Genomic DNA, 24,541 nt, shown 5'->3' on the forward strand with positions numbered 1-24,541 from the left:
GGTTGGGGGAGGGGGGGGGGGATGTACAGTGTAGAGAGAGTTTAACTCTACCTAACCACTTGCTGCCCCTGCCCTGTGTGTGTTTACTGGGAGACCGGGAAGAGAAGCTTTACTTTCAGCTCAAGAATCAAGGGAGCTTATGCTGTGTCTAACCTGTGCTGTCGCTGATCTGGGATGGTTTGATGAGAGCAGTGTGGTGGAGCTTTACCTTCAGTTTAAGAGTGGAGGGAGCTTTATTCTGTCTCTAACCCCTGCCTGTGGATGTCTTAGTCTGTGTAGAGGAAGTGTTACTATCGAGCCACACGTGCTGTTCCTCTGGGGTTGCCCAGCCTGACCAGATGGCACCCTGTGGGCACCCCCTCCACCCCCACCCCACGCGTCACTGTCTGTGCTGCCTTCCTTCTGCGGGTCTCTCTCTCTTATGGACAGTGAAGGCTTGCCCCTCTGTCCCAGAGGATGGTGGGGACCAGTGGAGTCTGAGTGAGCACAGCCTGCACCTTCAGGACCAAAGCAGTGTGTGTTTGCACGTCGGCTCGTGGAGACTTGCTGAATCCGAGGAGACTCAGCCCGAGCTGACAGCTTTATCCCACTTACAGGTCAGCGGACATGTGGCGCCTGGGCTGCCTGATCTGGGAAGTTTTCAATGGACCGCTGCAGAGATCCTCCTCCCTCCGCTCCCTCGGAAAGGTCTGTTCTTGTCCCCATCGCGCATGGAGGTTGGGGGGGGAGGGGGGGAAACGAGAGGGTGCGCTCCCGCCAGCGCGGAACGGTGTGTACCAACAAGCTACATCCCAGTGGCTGTCAGCCCTGCTGCAAGAGCCCTTTACCATGGCTTGCCATTTGTAAACTGTACAGTGTCGAGGAGCTCCAAGGGAGGTATCTAACCCAGGCCCGCTAGGGGAATGCCGGAAGGGAGCAGTTTCCCTGGTGTTCAGTCGCAAATGGTGATTAATCCCGTGTCCATCCCTATTTCTGACAGCCGGTAACCCCCCCCCCCAACCCCAACCTCCGGAACGCAAACTCTACCACTGGCGCCCGATGTGCTGAGTGTTCACAGGGTTTTCTTCCCGTTGGGTTTCATTGTTGCTGTGTTCGCGGGGCTGGGTCCCTTGCTTAATCCTCCTCGTCACTACCTCCCCCCCCCCCCCCCCCCCCCCACCTCTGTCGCTTCCTCCCGGCGACCCTCCACCTCGCTTCTTCCTTGCCACCGCCCCCCCCCCCTCACTTTCTCCTCGCCACCCCCCCCCCCCCCCCAACCAAATCTTTGCTCTCCTGCACCGAACCAGAATCCTTACTGTGGAAGCAGGTCTTTCAGCCCATTGAAGAGCATTCCCACTTACTCCTATCTCCCTGCATTTCACACAGTTAATCCACCCGAACCCACACATCCCTGGACACTATGGGACAATTTAGCACGGCCAATCCACCCTAACCCACACATCCCTGGGCACTATGAGACAATTTAGCATGGCCAATCCACCCTAACCCGCACATCCCTGGGCACTATGAGACAATTTAGCACGGCCAATCCACCCTAATCCGCACATCCCTGTGCACTATGGGACAATTTAGCACGGCCAATCCACCCTAACCCGCACATCCCTGGGCACTGTGGGACAATTTAGCACGGCCAATCCACCCTAACCTGCACATCCCTGGGCACTATGGGACAATTTAGCACGGCCAATCCACCCGAACCCACACATCCCTGGACACTATGGGACAATTTAGCGCAGCCAATCCACCCTAACCTGCACATCCCTGGGCACTATGGGACAATTTAGCACGGCCAATCCACCCTAACCTGCACATCCCTGGGCACTATGGGACAATTTAGCACGGCCAATCCACCCGAACCCACACATCCCTGGACACTATGGGACAATTTAGCACGGCCAATCCACCCTAACCTGCACATCCCTGGGCACTATGGGACAATTTAGCACGGCCAACCCACCCTAACCTGCACATCCCTGGGCACTATGGGACAATTCAGCACGGCCAATCCACCCGAACCCACACATCCCTGGACACTATGGGACAATTTAGCACGGCCAACCCACCCTAACCTGCACATCCCTGGGCACTATGGGACAATTTAGCACGGCCAATCCACCCGAACCCCCACATCCCTGGACACTATGGGACAATTTAGCACGGCTAATCCACCCTAACCTGCACATCTTTGGTCTGTGGGAGGAAACCGGAGCACCCAGAGGGAACCCTACACAGGTACAGGGGAGAAAGTCACCCGAGGGTGGAATCTGACCCTGGCCTCTGGCGCTGTTAGGTGGCAGTGCTAACCACTGTGCTGTGTTCTTCCTGCTGCTGACTTTACCTCTCCCATCTCTATCAGATTCCCAAGTCCCTGGTTCCTCATTACTGCGAGCTGGTCGGAGCCAATCCTAAAGCCAGGCCGAACCCGGCCAAGTTTCTGCAGAACTGCCGGGGCCCCAATGGTTTCATGAGCAATAGGTTCATAGAGACCAACCTCTTCCTGGAGGAGATTCAGGTCAGTCCACAATTGGGGTTGGGTGGAGGGAGGGGTGTGTGCAGTGTAAATGGGCCCTCTCCGTGTGTGTGTGTGTATGTATTGCTGTAAGTCTCAGGTCCCTGGGCCTGTGCCTTCCCCAGTGCGGTGTGGAGCTGCAAAGAGGGGAATGTTTGTGTTTCTGTAATGCTGCTTATGGCCACCAGGTGTCCCGAAAGGGCCGTCCAACCGGAGAAGTGGCTTTCGAATTGTGGTCATAGCAAGTATTTATCATCATAGAATCCCTACAGTGCGGGATCAGGCCATTCAGCTCCACAATGTCCCGCCAAAGAGTATCCCACCCAGACCGATCCCCCTGCTGTCACCCTGCATTTAGCACGGCCAATCCACCCTAACCCGCACATCCCTGGGCACTATGGGACAATTTAGCACGGCCAATCCACCCTAACCTGCACATCCCTGGACACTATGGGACAATTTAGCACGGCCAATCCACCCTAACCCGCACATCCCTGGGCACTATGGGACAATTTAGCACGGCCAACCCACCCTAACCTGCACATCCCTGGGCACTATGGACAATTTAGCACGGCCAATCCACCCTAACCTGTACATCCCTGGACACTATGGGACAATTTAGCACGGCCAATCCACCCTAACCTGTACATCCCTGGACACTATGGGACAATTTAGCACGGCCAACCCACCCTAACCTGTACATCCCTGGACACTATGGGACAATTTAGCACGGCCAATCCACCCTAACCTGCGCATCCCTGGGCACTATGGGACAATTTAGCACGGCCAATCCACCCTAACCTGCACATCCCTGGACACTATGGGACAATTTAGCACGGCCAATCCACCCTAACCTGCACATCCCTGGACACTATGGGACAATTTAGCACGGCCAATCCACCCTAATCTGCACATCCCTGGGCACTATGGAACAATTTAGCATGGCCAATCCAGCCTAACCTGCACATCCCTGGACTGTGGGAGGAAACCGGAGCACCCAGAGGGAACCCCACACAGACACGGGAGAATGTGCAAACTCTACCCAGAGTCGCCCACGTTTGGTATCTACCCCGGGTTCCCTGGCGCCGTGAGGCAGCAGAGCTAAACCACTGAGCCACCCAGGTCGGTCCAGAACGATGCCAAAGCCGTGGGTTCAATTTCCCCCCCACCAGTTGAAGTTCCATCGATTGTGACGTCTCCCTCACATGAGGCATGGGCTCCCTCGGGTTAAACCCACGCCCCAGAGCATCGTGCTCTCTAATGTGAGAGCACACCTGTCTAGGAAAGACAGCAGCTGACATGCACACAGCTAGCTCCGTGTGTGCACGCGCGCGAGTGCAAGACAGATATGATACTGGCAGGCAGGCAGATGGAGCCCCAGCTTAACCCCAGCACCCCCACCAGCTCCCTGATCCGAAAAATGGCTGCTCCCAACATTGGCTGGGAATCACTTGAATATTTTGCACCAAGTGCCTGTCACTCGGAAGGAAATGCTGCCAAGACTTGGATCCATGAAGTGATTGGGTACGGATGGTGGGCGAACAGAGTAATGCATGGAGGGACGTGTCATGCTGCGCTTTCAGCAGAAATCCGAGAAAATACTCAGGGAAAGACTGCGCGGTATGGAGGGGGACTATAGTTTTCCCTAAAATTCGGCACCCTTGATTGTCAGTAACTCTGCGTCTTTGTCTTTATTGATTTCAAACACAAAGGAATGCTGATTTTGATAAGTCTGGATGCTTCCCCTCATGCTGGGGGCAACATTGTGTTCAGGACCTGTTAAAGTCATACAGCGCCGAAGCATACCCTTCGGTCCAACTCATTCATGCTGACCAAGTTTCCCCAAACTGACCTGGTCCCAGATGCCTGTGTTTGGCCCATATCCCTCTAAACCTTTCCTATTCGTCCCAAGGCCTTTTAAACTCTACCTGTATCTACCACTTGCTCTGACAGCTCATTCCAAATGTGAACAGCGCTCTATGGAAAAAATAGTCCCTCAGGTTCCTTTTAAGTCTTTTTCCTCTCACCTTAAACCTCTGCCCCCTAGTTTTAAGCTCACCCACTCTACGGGGAGGGACAAAAAACCTTTGCTATTCACCTAAGCTATACGCCTCATGATTTTATAAACCTCTATAAGGTCACCCTCAACCTCCTACGCTCCAGTGAAAAAGTTACAGCCTCTCCTTATAACTCAAACCCTCCATTCCCAGCAACATCCTGGTAAATCTCTTCTGCACCCTCTCCAGCTTAAAATCCTTCCTATAGCAGGGCAACCAGAACTGGACACTGTGCCCCAGAAGAGTCCTGGACAACCTCAACATGACGTCCCAGCTCCTGTACTCAAAGGTCTGAGCAATGATGGCAAGCGTGCTAAACACCTTCTGAACTATCTTATTCTAGAGACCAATCCATAATCCCAGCCGACACCCAGAGTGCAGTATTGAGGGAGTGCCTCACTGTCAGAGAATGTCTGTCTTTTCCGGATAGACTAGAGGGGATATGTGACTTTGGGGATATTGACTCCGCGGCCATTATCTCGAAGGCAGGGAATCTGACCCATCACCGCATTGTTGTTGGGTGCAGCGTGCTGTGTTCAAATTGGCTGCCACGTTTTCCCTCCTCGCAGCAACACCTACACTTCTGGTTGGCTGTGAAGCAGTTTGCGGTGCTCTGAAGACAAGAAAGGAGCTACATAAATGCAACGCTGTGCTCCGATTACTTCAGAGCGTGTCTGACTGTGTGTGTGTCTGACTATATAGCCCACCTCTCTCAGTCTCTGCCTACAGATTAAGGAGCCCATGGAACGCCAGAACTTCTTCCTGGAGCTGAGCTCGCAGCTCGACACTTACCCCGATAACTTCTGCAAGCACAAGATCCTGCCGCAGCTGCTGACAGCATTTGAGTTCGGCAACGCTGGCGCCGTTATCCTCACCCCACTCTTCAAAGTACGTACAGGCCCGTCTGCAGGGTACCCCTGCCTCCGTAGCTGCCTCTGTGATTCCGACAGAGCATTGTGCTGTAACGCGGTGATTTTGTTCCATGTGCTAACAGAAGTCAGGGTCGGTGTTGGCGGGGTGGGAATGATGATAGCGTGTAAGCTTAATACTCGCGTTAACAGCTGGGATTGAAAAGGCCATTCTTTTTGTTTTGAAAGCAGGGTAAGCCGTGACCTGTCAGTGCTGTCTCCACAGGTGGGGAAGTTGCTCAGCGTGGAGGAGTACCAGCAGAAGATTATCCCCGTTGTAGTGAAGATGTTCTCCTCGACAGACCGAGCCATGAGGATCCGCCTGCTCCAGCAGGTCTGCGACTTTACCCTAGCTTTTAAAGTACCAACAAATTCTTGTGTTCGGAACCTCAGCAGGCCTTGCCCATTTACCCGTCCCAGTTTTTTTAAAAAATAAAAAATCCACAAACCTTTGCAGCCCAACATCCCCTTCCAGATCTCCACACTCCTCCAATTCCAGCTCCTTGCTTGGACCAGATTTTAGTCCCTCCGGACTAAGCGATTGTGGCTTCAGCTGTTGGAGCCCCCGACTTCTGGAATATTCCCTCCAGCTCCGGTCATAGAAACAGACCCTTCGGTCCGACCAGTCCGTGCTGGCCATAATCACAAACTAAACTAGTCCCACCTGCCTGCTCCTGGCCCCTATCCCTCCAAACCTTTCCCTGTTCATGTCCTTATCCAAATGTCTTTTAAACGCTGTAACTGTACCCACACCCACCACTTCCCCTGGAAGCTCATTCCACACATGCACCACTCTCTGTGTAAGTAACAAAAAAGTTGCCCCTCATTTTTTTTAATCTTTCTCCTCTCACCTTAAAAATACAACCCCTGTTCCCCCAGTATTGAAATTCCCCACCCTCGGAAACGACCCCTGCCATTATCAACACCCAACATGATTTTATAAACCTCGATAAGGTCATCGCTGAGCCTCCTACGCTCCAGTGAAAAAGAGTCCCATCCTCTCCTTACCATGGAAACCGTCCGTTCCTGGCAGCATCCTGGTAAATCTCAGCATCCTGGAGCCCCCTCCAGCTTCATAACATCCTTTCCTCTGTCCGAGGATATAGTTTCTCCCTTGCTAATCCTCCGTCACCCTAAAGCACCAAAAGTACGTCACTTGCTTGTAGTTTCGGCTGCAGGGGACATGGGCCTAGATTGTGCACTGAGACTTCCTAGTTTCTCCGGTTTAGCACCATCCCTGGCCCCCACGTCGTTCAAAGGATAGTGCCTGTGACAGAGGGGACGGTGCTCACTCAGTCCTGCCAGCCTGGGCTATAGACTGTGGTCTGTGGCATGGGGGATGTGCGAGCCCACGCTCTTGGCCGATCGGAGCAGACCTGTCAGAAATTGTCATCATGCGCCAAGAGGCAGCAGCCGTTTGGGGCACAGCAGGATCCCGTGAGTGAATGACTTGCTCCGTGCCCTGTTTGTTTCAGATGGAACAGTTTATTCAGTACCTGAACGAAGCGACAGTAAACGCCCAGATCTTCCCCCACGTCGTCCAGGGCTTCATGGATACGAATCCCGCCATAAGGGAGCAGACAGTCAAGGTGGGTGCGATCGGTGGATGCAGTGGATGTTATGCCCAGCAAGGGTGTTGGGGGTGGGGGAGGCGAAATGAGGTGCTGGTGGAGGGGTCGCGCTCTCTCCAGTGCTGCTGGCCACCTGTTTCCTCGCAGCTACTCAAGACCACGCTAATGATGTCGGAGTTGGGGGGGTCGCGGTAGGGCTGGACCAGCGCTCAGGGTTTGCTCAGCCACCTGGAGCAGTTGGTTATGAGGATGTAGGGATGTCCACGGTGCGTTCTTTTAGAACCAACAATTTTAGTTTAGTGGTCACCAAAGCTAGCTTTAAATAATGAACCAGATGTAAATTGCAGCTGCAGTGGGGTTGGGACCAGTTATTGGGAAACCTGGAGTCATTTTGATTCCCATTCCGAAAAGATAAGGCTTGGAGCCATCATCAGGTCTGGCATTTTCCTACTCGTACCCCTGTGCCGTGTCCCTTTCTCCCCCATCCCCCAGTAACAGGATGCAGGCTTTGCTGGTAAGGCTCCACATGTATCCTCCTGAAGGAGGGGGCCACTATCCATCTCATCTTTGCCGAGGAAGGAGCTGTGTGTACAGTGTTGGTGGGAGACATTTCTGGGACTTCCATCGCTGCTCCAATTCGGAATGGTGTCCAGCCGCATTGGCCTAGGAATCGTCACTCGCGCGCGCTGACCCCAACGAGAGATCTGGCTCATTCTCCGCTTCCTCCTGCTTGCAGTCGATGCTGCTGCTGGCCCCGAAGCTCAGTGACAGTAACCTGAACGTCGAGCTGATGAAACACTTTGCACGGCTGCAGGCGAAGGATGATCAGGGGCCTATTCGCTGCAACACCACAGTCTGCCTGGGGAAGATCTCCTCTTATCTCAATGCTGGTGTAAGTACTAATGCTTTCCCCTCAGTCGCAGCTCCCTGCTCCTCCTCCTGCTGGGTGAGCCCGCCCCCCACTCAGTTATTTTACACCGGCACCCTGGGAACTGTGTCCTTATTCGGAGGGGATTTCTTGGGAAGTCTGTCAGTATTTGGGAGGGGATTCTCCAGGAAGTGTGTGTGTGAGTGAGAGACACACCCCTCTGGGGCATGCGTGCGTGTAAGGGTCCCATCAAGTAGATGAGCCTTTTCGTGGTCCACCAGTCTAGCCACACATCAGTAATTCCATCATTCCTTCCTCTTTCAGACCAGGCACAGGATCCTCATCTCCGCTTTCTCCCGAGCAACAAAGGATCCGTTTGCTCCCTCCAGGGCAGCTGGTGTCCTGGGCTTTGCTGCCACACACAGTTACTATTCGGTCAGCGACTGTGCCTGTAAAATCCTGCAGGTGCTTTGTCCATTGATGGTGGATCCTGACAAGAATGTCCGCGATCAGGTAAGCAGGCTGACTGATCGCCCTCTCGCCCTCGCCACCCACCCCGACCTGTGCCTCCGTCCAATCGGGCCACATTTAGCGAATGAAGAGGATCTTGCTGCAATGTGTAAAATGGTTTAACAGAACTTGAGAAATGCTTGAGTCCATTTTAACCCTGGTTGGAGAGCCTAGTACTGGAACACCTCAGTCTCAGGACATATATTGAGCCATTTCAGACTGAGGTGAGGAGATATCCCTTCAGTTGGTGGCTGGTGAGCCTGATGAATTCTCTAATCCAGGAAGACCATGGGCGCTCAGACATTGACCAAAATTGAGAGATCTTTGGGCAGCCAAGGCATTGATGGAGAAGTGGGGAAGTGGGTTTGAGGTAACGGGGTCAGTCGTACTGAATGCAGGAGCAAACCCAAAGGGCTGTGTTTCCTAATGTCCTTAATACGAGAACTGGGAGCCATACGCTCAGGCAGGTCCCACTGAGGCCTTGGAGCAAGCCTATCCCAGATTGCCCTGCAGCTGTCAGCACTTAAGGTGCAGATCCAGGTACTTTTCCTTTTCAAAAGGGTTTAGGGTCTCCGTCTCCACCACGAGCCCAGGCGGTGATTTCCAGACACCCATCACCCTCTGTGTAAAAAGATTTTACCTCACGTCACCACCCCCCCCCCCCCCCCCCCAACTCTCACGCTCGCGCGCACATACTCACACACAGCCTTCTGTGTTCCACGGGAAACAACCCCGAACTCTCCTTGTAGCTACGATTCTCCAGTCGTGGAAACTTTCTAGTAAATGTCCTTTCCTTCCTGTAATGTGCTGCCCAGAACTGCACACAGTACACCGGTAATGCCCTCACCGGTGTCACTGTTTCGTCACTTGTATCCCTACTTTTGTATTCTCTTGTGTGTGTTTCACAGAGTCATACAGCACTGAAACAGACCCTTTGGCCCAACTTGTCCATGCTGATCAGGTTCCCTAAACTGACTAGTTCCATTTGCCAGCATTTGGCCCATATCCCTCTTAAACCCTTCCTATTCATCTCCCCATCCATATGCCTTTTTAAATGCTGTAATTCTACCAGCCCCCACCACTACCTCTGGCAGCTCATTCTGTATGGAAAAAGATGCCCCTCAGGTCCAGTTTAAATCTTGCCCCCTCATCCTTAAACCTATGACCCTCTAGTTTTGGACTCCCCTACCCTGGGGAAAAGACCTTGGCTATTCACCCTATCCATGTCCCCCATGGTTTTATAAACCTCTGTACGGTTACTTCTTAGTCTCCAAAGCTCAGGGGAAAAGGTCCAGCCTCTCCTTAAAACGCAAACCCTCCAGTCTCATTAACATTCTTGTCAATGTTTTTGTCACTTTTTTCCAGTTTAATAACATCCTTCCTAAGGCACGGTGACCAGGACTGCCCACAGTACTTCAAACGTGGTCTTGCCAATGCCTTGTACAGCTGTGATATGACACCCCAACTCCTGTACTCAGTGCTCTGACTGACGAAGGCAGTCACGCCAAACGCTGCCCTCACCACCCTGTCTACCTGCGACTCCACTTTCAAGGCTCACGCTGCATCCCTCGGTCTCTCTGTTTGACAGCACTCCCCAGGGCCTGATGGTTAATTATGTATGTCCTGCCCAGGTTTGTCGTAGCAAAATGGAGCACCTTGCATTTTCCTAAATTAAACCCCAGCCATTCCTCGGCCCACTGGCTTAGTTGATCAAGATCCCATTGTATTCTTGGATAACCTTTCTCACTGTGTCGCCAATTTTGGTGTTGTCTGCAAACTTACTAACCATACCTCCTGTATTCTCATCCAAATTGTTTATATAAATGACTAACAGCAGTGGATCCTTATGGAGCATCGCTGGCCACAGACCTCCAGCCTGAAAAGCAAACATCCCCCACCACCCCCATCATCATTCACTGCCTCCTACCTTTGGGCCAATGTTTTTATCCAAATGGCTAGCTCTCCCTGGATTCCATGTGATCCAACCTTGCTTGACGACTCTACCGTGCGGAGCCTTGCTAAGATCCACATAGACAAGACCTACCACTTTGTGTTCATCTAAATCTTGGTCACCTATTCAAAAAACTCAGTCAAGTTAATGAGAGATGATTTTCCCCCACGCACAAAGCCATGCTGACTATCCGTAATCAGTCCCTACCTTTCCAAATACATGTAAATCCTGTTCCTCTGGATTCACTCCAACAACGTGCCTACCACTGATGTCAGACTCGCCCATCTATAATTCCCTGGCTTTTCCTTCCAATTTTCTTAAATAATGGCATAATGTTACCTACCCTTCAGTCTTCTGACACCTCACCTGCAGCTGTCGATGATACAGATATCTCCTAGGCGCCGCGCAATCTCCTCCTTCTCCTTCGCTTCCCAAAGTGTCCTTGGATGCACTTGGTCAGGTCCTGGGGATTTATCTGCCTTTATGCATTTTATGACCTCCAGCACCATCTTTTCTGCAGTGTGGACCTTTTTCAAGACATCGCTATTTATTCCTGGAGTTACTAAGCTTCAGTGTCTTTCTCGACAGTAACTGTTAACATGCAGTATTCATTTAGGGTCTCATCCATCTCCTCTGGTTCAGCACATGTTTGGCCTCATGGATCTTTAACTCTCCCGAGTTACTTTTTTGCCCATAATATACTCATAGAATCTCTTTGGATTCTCCTTTACCTTATCTGCCAAAGCTATCTTATGCCCCATTTTTGCCCTCTTAAGCGTACTCATAGAATCGCTATACTTACTTGATCCCAGCTGCCTATACCTGATGTATACCTCCTCCTTCCTCATGAGCTCAGCCAAAATATTTCTAATCATCCGATGTTCCCTTCTTGTACCAGCCTTGCCCATCTCACAAACAGAAACACGCTGTCCCCAGACTCTCATCGCCTCACTTTTTAGTAAAAGCCACCCACTTGCCTGATGTCTCTTTACCTGTGAACAGAACGCCCCAGTCGATTTTTTTGAAAGTTCCTGTCTTAATATTTTCAAAATTGACCTTGCCCCAATTTAAACCTTTAACAATGTCTGAGCGCCCACTGCCTTCCTGGATTAGAGAATTCGTAAGGTTTTTAACCTGGCCTATATTGTTCCATAACACTTTGAGACCAGTGACAGTATGTCTATTAGCTTTAAAAGTGCTCCCCCGCTAACACCTCATGTCTGTGTGCGTGTGCGCGCACGCCTGTGTCTCCGAAAAAGCACCTAACCTCCATTCTCCCCTGTGATTGCAAAGTGCAGACATCACCGCAAGATGTTGACCATTTAACGATAGTGACTCACATCCAAAGGAGCATCTCAACCAGGCAGCAGCAAGCCGTGTATGCAGAGCTAAGGGCCACGTGCTGGCAAAGAGGTGGTGAGCCCTTTGACCAGTAGGGATATGCTTCAGCCTTTGCCTGTGCCGCACACCTTTGTGAAAGGGGGGAAAGCGTTTCTGCTTGACCAGCAAGGCAAAGTGACTGCGTGTTATTGAGTTAATAGGACAGCACGGTGGACAGTGGCTGAGGGGTGGTGGAATTGAAAGGCATTGCTCTTGCCCAGCGGCATATCTCATTACTTGGGTATGTTTTTGAGCCCTCTTCCTCTGGCTGATCATCTTCTCTGTCCCCTTAGGCCTTTAAAGCAGTGCGGAGCTTCCTGGCAAAGCTGGAAACGGTCTCGGAAGATCCGTCCAAACTCCCGGAAGTGGGTGAGTGAGTTGGTGAAAGTGCCATTTGGGGGAGGCGGGGTGAGAGAGAGAGAGATATCGCAGTAGAGCCAGCGGTAACTCGGTTCTGCATTCGTTATTTCTGGTAAAGCAGGACAAGTCAGATCCCAGATTAAAACTTGGCTTGCTTGCACTTTGCAGTTGGTTCTCTGTGATGGTCAGTCTCTGAAACGCATTCACATGAGGCATTTAACTGCAGAAGTTTATTACGCAGATTAAGAGAAAATTAACCAAGCGAGCCAAATATAATAGCACTACAAATACATGGCGAATCAAAGTCTGAACTTTTCTTTCTGAACACCAACATGAGTCCTCGGAAATAACACCCCATCGCAATATTTCTGCTTAGCTGGTGTCTTTGCCATAAACTGTGGATGCAGGGCAGTGGGTCCTTTCCAATTCTGCCCATGGGACCTTTCCAAAAGCCGACAGCCCTAGACTTTCTCACTTCTAATGAGCTGCAGCTCTCTAACCAAACGGTTTTGCTTTAGAAGCTTCACAGATTTAACCCCTGAGCGCACTCCTGAGAGAAGAACTGATCCCTGGCTGCGTGAAAATATGACTTGCTTCATCCTGGATTCTCCGAACTGGGGGACAAATGTGCTTTAAGTCTCTGCCCTACCTGCAATGTTCCCGGTCTTTATTTCTTTGCGAAGCATTCGCCTGAGGTCCACGCTTAGAGAATGGCGTCTACCTGACGTCAACCTAACAGTGTGAACGTTTTTCTACTTGTCACAACTCACTGGATGGGGGTGAATGTAGGGTAGCACATTGGACATCACACCCCATAAAGGTATGTTTAAAATATTTTATCAAAGTGCACAATTCCCCACCAGGTCAATGGAAAGTGCAGACTGAGTTTCTGTATTTAGCAAGAATGACTGTCACAAATAGATATGGTATTTTTTTAAACATGATGAATGAGCAACATATAACTCGATTAGTTTAAATTCTAACCTTGTTAAAGTGACCCCTCCATCACCCAGGGGAAAAAGAAGTGGTACTATGGATGGAGGGGAAAACGGCGAAGGCAGTTCAGCAGTCCCTTTGTACAGGCTTCACAGAGTTGATCTCTACGGCTTGCTGCTCTTCAATTTTTCTCCTTCAGGTGCTTTTCACTTTCTCGCATGACTTAGAAGTCTCTTGCTTGTTTAAGGTTCTTGTTGGCTAGAAACAGCAGCGAATGAGGGGAAACAAACTGACTTCTTTAAGGTACTTTCTGCTGCAGAGAGACACCACTACCCATCCCAGAAGTCTGGAGGCTTTCGGTCATGTCGTTCACACCCGCGAGCTGGTTAGCTACCTGGGAGTAAATCATGTAGGTGTTGTAAGGCCAATGGTCGACAATTTGGTCACCTATCAGCTACATATTGCCAGCTGAATCTTGTGTGCACTCTGTGCTAGATTGTCTGTCCTAATCTCTCTCTCCTCCCCCCCCCCCCCCCCCCCCCCCCCCCCGCCCAGTTGCTTGAACCAGTAGCAGTGTTAACAGCTCTTGCAGTGAGTGTCAGGTAACTTACTAAAGTCAGCAGCCCCCTTCCACAATCCTTGACTTGTTTCTGAATTTTTTTAAAGGACATTGTCTTGACTACAGTGCGGAGGTTCTGCAGTCACCTTACTGATACACGCTGGATTTAGATATTGCTGTAGAAAGGCGCTGTGATCTTTCTATTCAATAAAGAAAATCCTTCACAGAAGTAATCAACACACATCTACCTCCGGCTCGAAATCTAAATTCCAAAAAGAATGTTGATGGAGGCAGCTCTTGGGTTATCAATGGACGCAGTTCCAGGGTTTGTTTGCGAGTTGGGACATAATGCAGAACAGTGTAAAGTAGCAGTTTGTAAGGACAGTTCATATGTTGGGTCTTGAAGCCTACACCCGATATGGGATCCCATTCATACGTCAGATGTTTGGAGATTGGAGATCCCATGACTTTCATCGTAGTAGCCTTCCCCCCTCTTTGATTAGTAGGCCCTTTTTGTGAAGATTTAACCCCCACCCTCCCAACGTTTGCCCACATCCCTAAACCAGAAGCAAGGTAAGAATTGCATTGGAGGTGGCAGGCCCTGCTCCTACTGTCACTACTGCTGTAATAATGGGGGAGTACTGCCCTGGTATGAGAGTCTTATCTTTCAGATGGCAGTCTGCTCGGGTGAAAGCCAATATCATCAGTCTGCTGACAGCGTTCACCTTCTTTTGTAGAGAAAGATATCAACTCTGCTTCGTCAAGTCCCACAGGTGCCCTGATGACTGGCAGTTGGGCAGGCTGGGCTGTCACGGGGGTGTCCACTCTCACTTCGAAGTTAATCCGAGGAAATCCAGCAGCTGGAGGGCAGCCAGCTGCAGGACAGGTCCCAGGAGACAAGCCGGAGACGAGAGAAGGTTTTGTTTCGTTCACATTACGGCTTAAGTTTGTTTGTTTTTTAATTGCATATCCAACCCCACTAACACACTAAACAGTCCTGTCTGGTGTACAAACCATTGGAGAAGGCACCAGAAGGATTTGCTAAAAGATATCACTTTTTTTAATCTTTCATGGGAGATGGGTGTGTTTGACTGGGCCAGCGTATGTGGCCAATTCCTTATGGCTAAGTATCCAACCACAGTCCCTCAAGAACGTAAGTGAATGAGATGAGCTTTTACGACACTGAACATTAGGCTAGACTTTTACTCCAAATGTAATCATTCACTTTTGATGCAGATTTCACTTGCTGCTAGAGTGGGATTGGAATCCTAAACTCCAGAAAGCTGGCTCAGTGGTTAGTGCTGCTGCCTCATGGCGCCAGGGACCCGGGTTCGATCCCACCCTCGGGTGACTGTCTGGGGTTTGCACATTCTCCCCATGTCTGTGTGGGTTTCCTCTGGGTGCTCCGGTTTCCTCCCACAGTCCAAAGATGTGCAGGTTAGGGTGGATTGGCCGTGCTAAATTGTCCCGTAGTGTCCAGGGATGTGCAGGTTAGGGTGGATTGGCCGTGCTAAATTGTCCCGTAGTGTCCAGGGATGTGCGGGTTAGGGTGGATTGGCCGTGCTAAATTGTCCCATAGTGCCCAGGGATGTGCGGGTTAGGGTGGATTGGCCATGCTAAATTGTCCCATAGTGCCCAGGGATGTGCGGGTTAGGGTGGATTGGCCGTGCTAAATTGTCCTGTAGTGCCCAAGGATGTGCAGGTTAGGGTGGATTGGCTGTGCTAAATTGTCCCATAGTGCCCAGGGATGTGCAGGTTAGGGTGGACTGGCCGTGCTAAATTGTCCCACAGTGCCCAGGGATGTGCGGGTTAGGGTGGATTGGCCGTGCTAAATTGTCCCACAGTGCCCAGGGATGTGCAGGTTAGGGTGGACTGGCCGTGCTAAATTGTCCCACAGTGCCCAGGGATGTGCGGGTTAGGGTGGATTGGCCGTGCTAAATTGTCCCGTAGTGCCCAGGGATGTGCGGGTTAGGGTGGATTGGCCGTGGGAAATGCAGGGATAGGGTGGGTCGGGGTGGGATGCTGTTCAGAGGCTTGGTGCAGATTTGGTGAACTGAATGCACTGCTGAATCTACACTGTAGGGATTCTATGAGTAGCCAGTAAGACTGTTCTCTCTGGAAAAGAGATGTCATCTCAATAGAGGGTCTTTCAGCCTTCTATGAAGGGATTTGACAAAATACAGCATAGACCAAAATGTTTGCGTTAATGGGTGAGACCAAACCTCAGGGCCACCAATGTCAGATAACCACCCCCCAAAATCAATAGGGAGCTCTGGAGAATGCTGCTCACGGGGTCAGGGTCTGGCACAGCGCAAGTGCTGCTGGATTCATAATCTGGAGGTTCAGCGTCTACCTGTGGGGCACAGGTTCAAATCCCAGCCCTCAGCTCAAGGGACGATTACCTGCAACACATTTTGTTTTTAAACGTAATTATCCAGACAGTCTAGGCTGACGTATTTAAGGGCCTCGTGTGCGTGTGCGCCCGTCCCCGCGCGGAGATTTCTGTGAGTGGCCTGTTTCTGAGCTGGAAGACCCCATTAATACCTTGCCCTGTGTGACCCAGCAGAGGCGGGTGACGGACCGAGTACCACGGCCGTCACCCCCGCAGCACCGGCCCCCTGCGAAGAGCCAGCCGACGAGGAGGATGCGGCAGACAAGTGGGATGACGAAGACTGGGGTAGCCTCGAGGTAGGTGCTTGTTTGGTGCCTGTGGGGGTGAGAGGGGGCATGAACCTCACCTGGACAGTCAGAAGGAGGCATGTCAGTGGCTGTTTGTTGTGGGGGCAGTTGCTGAGAGGAGTACCCAGCTGCGATGGGTCCTGCTGCAACCTTTTGTGTGACCAGTTACTCCCTGATTTGTAAACGAGAGCAAGCAGTAGGAGGGGGAAAGTGTCAGCAGTTGCAACTGGTCACTGGGTGTAAATAACGAGAGAATGTTGGGTGTTTCTATGTCCCTGTGAGGTGGCTGCATCGAGGTGTGGTGGGGGGTAGGCGGTGGCTTCCTGAAGCGGAGTAGTTCTGCCCGTTGACTCTTGGGAAAGAAGTTATTCAACTGGGCCAGACGGCCTGCTGCTGTGTGCCCTCAAACTCCCCTGAAAGGCCTTTCCAGGGGTTAATGGTGCTATATAAATGTGGGTCACCACTGCTGTCGTGTGTGTGTGTGTGTCCAGCCTGCAGGACTGGATGTGGACCTTGCTTCCACAAGGACAGTGGCTGAGACAGGGTGGATGCGTTTTAAACCTGGGTAAATAGGCGAGGGCACGAGGAAAGGGAGGGATCTTCATGGGTCGGGAAGAGGGTTTGCTGGCACCACCAGCAACAGCAGCACAGAGTGGATGGACCAAATGGCCTGTACCTCAGCTGGACCCATTTATCTAACACAGCACTGCAGTTTGTTTGTCTAAGTATTGACGGGTTTCACTTTGAAACTTACCTATTGATCAATGCAGCCACCACCCAGCACATTCCAGATCATCGTAATGCACAGTGCATAGAGATTTCTGCTCGTTTTCCATCTGAAACTCTGTCGGTTAGCTCAGTGTGTTCCTGTCCAGTTACCAACTTGCCTTCCTCTGGAAGCCGTCTCTTTGCCTCTCGTGGTTTGGAACTGGTCAGTATCTGCGCCCCCACTTTCCTCCAAAAGGATCAACCCCAGCTTTTCATCAGATAGCAGTAGTTAGGTCGGGAGCAGCGGAACAGGAGGCAGCGACGTAGCGGTACTCGTTGGCGTTTACTAGATGGGTGAAGGCTGTCACTTAACGTGGAGCACAAGTGACGCTGGGTGGCACGGGGTAGCGATAACATCCCTGGGTAAGTAATCCAGAGACCCATGTTAACATCTTGTGGTGCATGAGTTCGAATCCCACCACGGCAGGTGCTGAAATTTAAGTTCTGTTTTTAAAATCTCTGCACTAACTAGCTAACCAGTCTGCAGCTCCTGCCAGCTTGTCGTAAAAGGCTAAGTAATTCACGAATGCCTTTGGGGCATCCTTACCCAGCCTGTGACTCCAAACCCCCCCCCCCCCACGGCACGGGGGTGGGAAGCGTTGGCTGTGGGTAATACATACCGGCCCAGCTGGTGCCACCCACGTTGTGTGAACAGTTTTGTAAGAAGAGAATTGGGGGGGCGCGCAGGACATTTCAAATGTGTTTCGCCATTTACAGAGCATCTCTGCCAGCGGCAACAAGGATCCCAGTCGCGTGGCTTCCGACTGGGACACTGCGGGCTGGGGTGTGAGCGACAGCTGGGAACTGAAAGCGGCCCAGGATCAGGGTCCTGCGGAAACAGACAGCTGGACCAGCGAGTGGGGCAATGAGCTGATGCTGAGTCAGAGCAAGACCCTGAAGGTCAGGGCCTCGGCAAGTCGGCAGGAGGTGCGGTTGGCGAGTGAGTACAACTGGGACGGGACGAGTGGCCTGAGCAAAGACGAGGACCTGTTTGCGACGCTCAGTCAGCCATCTGCACCAAGCCAGGTAACTAATGTATATCCCCAGGACAGGGACTGATATGAGGCTGGGTTAGATATAGTGAAACTCCAACTCTTTTTTTTAAACGAAAGATAAAACTTCCTTGACCCTGTTTCCATCGAACACTGTTGGAACAGATGTAGCTTAAGATTAGATAAAAATGCAGTTAACTACCCTCGGGCAATAATTGCTGACCTGACCAGCAACGTGTTACCCCCACCCCCTCCTGTGAATGAATTTGAGAAAACCCACATCAAGATTCCTCCTTCACCTGAACATACATTTTGTCAGAGATAATGGGAACTGCAGATGCTGGAGATTCCAAGATGATAAAATGTGAGGCTGAATGAACACAGCAGGCCAAGCAGCATCTCAGGAGCACAAAAGCTGACGTTTCGGGCCTAGACCCTTCATCAGAGAGGGGGATGGGGGGAGGGAACTGGAATAAATAGGGAGAGAGGGGGAGGCGGACCGAAGATGGAGAGAAAAGAAGATAGGTGGAGAGGGTGTAGGTGGGGAGGTAGGGAGGGGATAGGTCAGTCCAGGGAAGACGGACAGGTCAAGGAGGTGGGATGAGGTTAGTAGGTAGCTGGGGGTGCGGCTTGGGGTGGGAGGAAGGGATGGGTGAGAGGAAGAACCGGTTAGGGAGGCAGAGACAGGTTGGACTGGTTTTGGGATGCAGTGGGTGGGGGGGAAGAGCTGGGCTGGTTGTGTGGTGCAGTGGGGGGAGGGGACGAACTGGGCTGGTTGAGGGATGCAGTAGGGGAAGGGGAGATTTTGAAACTGGTGAAGTCCACATTGATACCATATGGCTGCAGGGTTCCCGGGCGGAATATGAGTTGCTGTTCCTGCAACCTTCGGGTGGCATCATTGTGGCAGTGCAGGAGGCCCATGATGGACATGTCATCTAGAGAATGGGAGGGGGAGTGGAAATGGTTTGCGACTGGGAGGTGCAGTTGTTTTTTGCGAACTGAGCGGAGGTGTTCTGCAAAGCGGTCCCCAAGCCTCCGCTTGGTTTCCCCAATGTAGAGGAAGCCGCACCGGGTACAGTGGATGCAGTATACCACATTGGCAGATGTGCAGGTGAACCTCTGCTTGATGTGGAATGTCATCTTGGGGCCTGGGATGGGGGTGAGGGAGGAGGTGTGGGGACAAGTGTAGCATTTCCTGCGGTTGCAGGGGAAGGTGCCGGGTGTGGTGGGGTTGGAGGGCAGTGTGGAGCGAACAAGGGAGTCACGGAGAGAGTGGTCTCTCCGGAAAGCAGACAGGGGAGGGGATGGAAAAATGTCTTGGGTGGTGGGGTCGGATTGTAAATGGCGGAAGTGTCGGAGGATAATGCGTTGTATCCGGAGGTTGGTGGGGTACATTTTGTCTCCTGGTATTTCTCTGTCTGGTTTGGACCAACCGCCTTTTTGCTGGGAGCACCGGGGAATGCTTGAAAGTGTGTGGTCCCCTCTCACTGCCCAAACCGTTATTCGGGTTTGGTTTGCCCCCTTGCCATAAGTGGATGGATTTGGGAATCGACAGAAATCCTTATAATCTGGACCAGTGAAACTAGCGCTCAGCTGCGGCCCCTATTGCAGACACTTAAGTACAGCATTTAAGCTGGTATTCTGTCACTTCTCATTGGCTGAGCCCAACGAAAAGTTCTCCCTGGGGCCCATACTTCTCCCTCAGCTAGCCACACCAGTGAAAAGTCGTCAAGAGCATTATTGCAGGGCTGCTAGTGGGAGCCTATTGTGCACGAATTTGGTGCCGCATTTCGTACGTCGCAACAGTAGCTACACTTTGAAAAGCATTTCATTGATGGTTGGGACATCACGGGAGAGGTGAGAAGCGGCTGGATGTAGAACTGTGTTTACGCAGTTGTCACATGTCCTCATTTCCACAGAAAAACGAGGATACTTGGAATGTGGATCCCACAGCTGGCTGGGACACTGAAGAAAACTGGGAGTCAATCGAAGCTGAACCAGGTCAGTTCACTGAATGTGGAGTTGACAGCAGGTGGATAAATGAAAGCATAAATGTGGTTTTTCTGTTGATGGAATATTGCATGAGAGGTTTGAGTGGCATCTTGTTCAGCACAACATGATGTAGGACACACTCCTGTGCTGTTAAGTTCCATGTTCTATAAATCTAAGTACCTTTTGGCTTTGAGCAGACCTGGGAATAGAAAGCATTTGAGTTCTGAGAACCTGGCTTTAATTAATGTTGATTTGATCCCACAGAGTAGAATGTAGATTCTCTGCAGGTGAAGGCTTAAATAGATGTGAAATCATGGGTTAAGGACAAGGTCAGGGACTAGAGATTCCAGCACCACCTCTTGCCCCTTCCAAAATAAATTACCGTCTGTGACCACTGCCATAAGAGTTGAACCGTCTGATTAAAACAGATTTACATCACATTTCACTTGTCGGCCCCAGTACCACTCTACCAGCTCTGTACTGGTCCAAACAGTAACCACACGAAAGGATGAATTATAATGGGAGATACAATGGGAGCTTTTCAAAACTTTGTGGCAATGACCATTTCAATGTGGTTGTAGACATTAACAAATCAGATGGACAAAGGTAGCCTAAATGAGATAACGAGGTGTAGAGCTGGATGAACACAGCAGGCCGAGCAGGAAGGCTGACGTTTTGGGCCTAGACCTTTGATGCCCCTGGCTGACAGCAGTCATAATCTCATTGAATTTCTGCTTAGTTTGAGGGATAGAAAACAGTCTTAGTCCAAGACTAGCGAGTTCTGAGAAGATTTGTAGCTCAGGTTGAGGTTCTGGATGTGAGTTTGCTCGCTGAGCTGGAAGGTTAGTTTTCAGACGTTTCGTCACCATTCTAGGTAACATCATCAGTGAGCCTCCGACGAAGCGCTGGTGATAGGGTTAGGGTTAGCGAAACACCAGCGCTTCATCGGAGGCTCACTGATGAGGTTACCTAGAATGGTGATGAAACGTCTGAAAACTAACCTTCCAACTCAGCGAGCAAACTCACATCCAAGACTAGTATTTTAAATACGGGTGATCGAGGGCACACCAGTTAAGAGACAGCTAAACTGAACTGTCTTATGTGGAACACCTCAATAGAAACGCAGTAGCCACTATTTCAGAACAACGGGATAGATTCCAACAAGAGTAAAATTCCATCATTGAATTTAAATAGAATCGTGTAATTATCCAAAGGTGGAAGGCAGAGCAGAATATTAGAAACGCATCTTGATTTCAAATGCCTCATGATTTCTGATTGCTCGAAGCCAAGAGGTAATACTAGATATAATTAAACATTGAATTCCAGAAATGCAGTGGAGGAATGGGGAATTCACTCCACTTCGGGGAAGTGGTACAGAGCAAATTGTCAAGCAGACAAGTTCCTGATAAACTTCATTCTAGAGTCTTAAAGGTGGCTAGTAAGATAGTTGATGAATTTTTTCAAAGTTTCGAAAAGGAAGTAATATGCTGTGGATAAAAGAGAATTGGTGATACACTGTACTTGCACCTGCTGAAAGCATTCAGTAAGGCACTGGATTGAGGATATTGCAAGGGATAATATAAGCATGGACAGATTAGGTAGCTAACAGGAAACCAAGTGGTATCATAAATGAGTTGTTTTCTGGTTGGTAAAAATGGAATGAGTGGTGTCTCATAGCGACCAGTGCCTTTACCATGTGCACAGAGGATCAGAGGTGTGGTTATTAAATTTGCTGAATGCATAATTTCCTATCTTAAGTTATGAAGAGGACATTGGAAGGCTACAAACATATAGATAGGTGAAGCAGGCAGGCAAAGATCTGCCAAATGCAATATTATGTGGAAAAATGTGAGATTATCCACTTTGACTGAAAAATTAATAAATTGCCTAAATGGTGAGATTGCAGAGCAAGCTGGGTGTTCTATCACATGAATCTCAGATTATACAGATGCAGCAATTAACAATAAGCTGTTATTGTTTATTGAAATGAAAATGGACTGGATTGGTTAGGACTGTATTCACTGGAGCTTAGGGCAGTGAAGAGGGATGTCATAGAATCTGACATCTTTCTAACAGGGGAGTCCAGAATCAGGGGCCATGATCTAAGGATACAGGGTCAGCCATTCAGGACAGAGATGAGAAATTTATTGACAGACAGTGGATTCTCTGCCACAAGAAGTGGTTGAGGTCAACTATTTGTTTGCAAGGAAAGTTAAGAGATAGTTCTTAGGGCGAAAAGGATTGAAGGGTATAGGAAGAAAGCAGGAACAAGGTACTGAATTAAATGATCATACATTATCATGGTGAATTGCTGAGACCACACCTGGGGTACTTTGGTCTCCCAATGTAAGCAAGGCTGTAAATGGGGTTTACTAAAGACAGTTCCCCATTTTCCAGTATAATGGGTAAAGGTTGGTCAGGCTAGACTTGTAGACTTGATAGAAACAGACAAAATCCTGAGGAGGGTGGATGCAGAAAGGATGTTTCCTCTTGTGGGAGAATTTAGAATTGGGGATTGGCTATTTAAAACAGGTGGGAGCTTACTTTATGTCCAAAAAGAACATGAGATAGTGGAGTCAGAATTATTGAATAGTAGAATGAAATGCCATGGTCAAGGGGACAACTCCTAACTTAAACAATATAAATACTTGTCTTTAGTGTCTTAGAATCTAAATGGTGTGGGAGCAGGCCATTGGAGCCATCAAGTCCACTTGTACCCCGGGATTCACCCCAACCCTATAAACCTGCATTTCCTCTGGCTAACTCACCTAGCCTGCGTATCCTCAGACATAGCGGGCAAATTTAGCATGGCCAATCCACCTAACTAAATATTTCTGGACTGAGAGCAAACCTATGCAGACACTGAAAGAATGTCTGAACTCCACACAGTTGCCCTAGGGTGGAATTAGGTTCCTGGTAGTGTGAGGCCACAAATTGTACAATAGTCCCAAAGATACGCAGAATGTTCCTTATTTGCGACGTACCACCTTTTGGGTGAAATGTTCCCTCATGCAGAACAAATGGCATACTTCTGATATCTTGCAGACCAGAAAGAACCAGCCCAATCTGTCTCAGGAACTGAACCCTTGGCTTGGGACAGAAGGATCAAGATACAAGCAAGCAGAACAGCTATCCAACGAGGCAAGGGCTGAGGGGCTTTGGACTAGATTTGTAGCTCGGGTTGAGGCCGGCTGGCCGAGCTAGGTAACATCCTCAGCGGGTCTCCAGTGCAGCGTCAGTGTTTTCCCGTCCTGGTTTTTAAACTCGAGTCCATTGAGCTGGATTGCCTCACTTCCCGTTTTCCTTCGTAGTGGAGTGCCATGCTTCTAGGAATTCCCGTGGTTGTGTCTTTGTGTGGCCAGATGGTGTGCGTGTACCCTCATTGTTAGCACACATCGGAACTGTGTTGGGATGGTTACTGTGGACGTTCAGTACCTGGTCCACATGTGCCCCCTTTTCTGTTAACTTTGATTTAGAGTTCCCTGGTTGTCTTGTGCTTCTCCGCTCTGGTGCACTTTATTCCAGTGAGGGGGCTGTTTGTGTGTCTGATCTGTAACCTGTGGTTTTGAGTCTTTGACCAATTCTTTGTAATCTCTGCTCCCTTCACTTCAGGACTAAGCAAATCAGATCTCGCCAGGAAGAAGCGGGAGGAGCGGAAGAGAGAAATAGAGGCAAAGAGAGCAGAGAGAAAAGCTGCCAAAGGACCATTGAAGCTTGGTGGCCGAAAAGTTGACTGAAGTGATGCAGCTGCTGATCACTATGACAGTGCAATTTTGTGTTCCATTTCATTTGTGGGAGTCCCTATGCTTTAACCACCACACCCCTTGTTTCTTCTGGAGCCTCTACTCTCAAGGAATTCTGTGCTATGCAGTATGTATGTAAGGACAATGGGAAGTGGATGAAGATGCACCAAACAAAAACTGTAGCAACAGTTGGATTCTCAAAGCATGATAAGTTGCTGGTTTCACATTACGTGGGACCTCTACACTGATCATGCCCTGTTTGGATATTCATTGTATGAGACTGTAGTGCAATTACACAGCTGAGCAGTAAAAGTCTTTGAAAGCTAACAGGGGGCTGTGTGACTTTGTGCATAATTTAAGTCTCACCCTAGAATGGTAAAACAACAGAGGAACGTAGAGCTGGATGAACACAGCAAGCTGAGCAGGAACGCTGCAATTTCGGATCTGGACCCTTCAGAAATGGGCGAGGGGAAAGGATTCTGAAATGGATAGTGCAAGATGTGTCTGGAAGATGGAGCCAAAGGTGAGTGTAGCTGGGGATGGTCACTCAAGGGAAGACAGACATGTCAGTGGGAGTGGGGGGGGGAGAAGGAAAGAGAGGAGGAGGAGAAGAGAGAACATCCGGCTCTACATGTAATCTCAGGAAGAACTGCTGACGCTGGAGAATCTATCTTGGAGGAATAAACATGTTGCTAGCATCACAAACACATGCAGTCAATTGTAATTCTTAATCCCAGACCACTGACATGCAATTTCAA

General features: G+C 50.1%; 1 protein-coding gene across 1 annotated transcript; it reads left to right on the forward strand.

Annotated features, from left to right (window-relative positions):
• The first annotated feature begins 556 nt into the window (after nt 1–556).
• On the forward strand, nt 557–24,110 carry scyl1 (SCY1-like, kinase-like 1). The gene is made up of 13 exons (XM_059643791.1): nt 557–687; nt 2,357–2,512; nt 5,296–5,454; nt 5,701–5,808; nt 6,950–7,063; nt 7,782–7,937; nt 8,238–8,426; nt 12,048–12,123; nt 14,347–14,526; nt 16,176–16,297; nt 17,774–18,082; nt 19,968–20,049; nt 23,653–24,110. The coding sequence occupies exons 1-13, from the start codon at nt 607–609 to the stop codon at nt 23,775–23,777; spliced, it is 1,857 nt and encodes a 618-aa protein (XP_059499774.1). The 5' UTR covers nt 557–606; the 3' UTR covers nt 23,778–24,110.
• Nucleotides 24,111–24,541: the final 431 nt, after the last annotated feature.

This window comes from Stegostoma tigrinum, unplaced genomic scaffold (assembly GCF_030684315.1).
Source record: "Stegostoma tigrinum isolate sSteTig4 unplaced genomic scaffold, sSteTig4.hap1 scaffold_270, whole genome shotgun sequence".
Lineage (NCBI taxonomy): Eukaryota > Metazoa > Chordata > Chondrichthyes > Orectolobiformes > Stegostomatidae > Stegostoma > Stegostoma tigrinum.

Coding starts and splice junctions, on each gene's coding strand:
- scyl1 (XM_059643791.1), top strand. CDS start 607: ATGTGGCGCCTGGGCTGCCTGATCTGGGAAGTTTTCAATGGACCGCTG. Junction 12,124..14,346: donor GTCCAAACTCCCGGAAGTGG/GTGAGTGAGTTG, acceptor CTTCTTTTGTAG/AGAAAGATATCAACTCTGCT. Junction 16,298..17,773: donor AAGACTGGGGTAGCCTCGAG/GTAGGTGCTTGT, acceptor CGCCATTTACAG/AGCATCTCTGCCAGCGGCAA.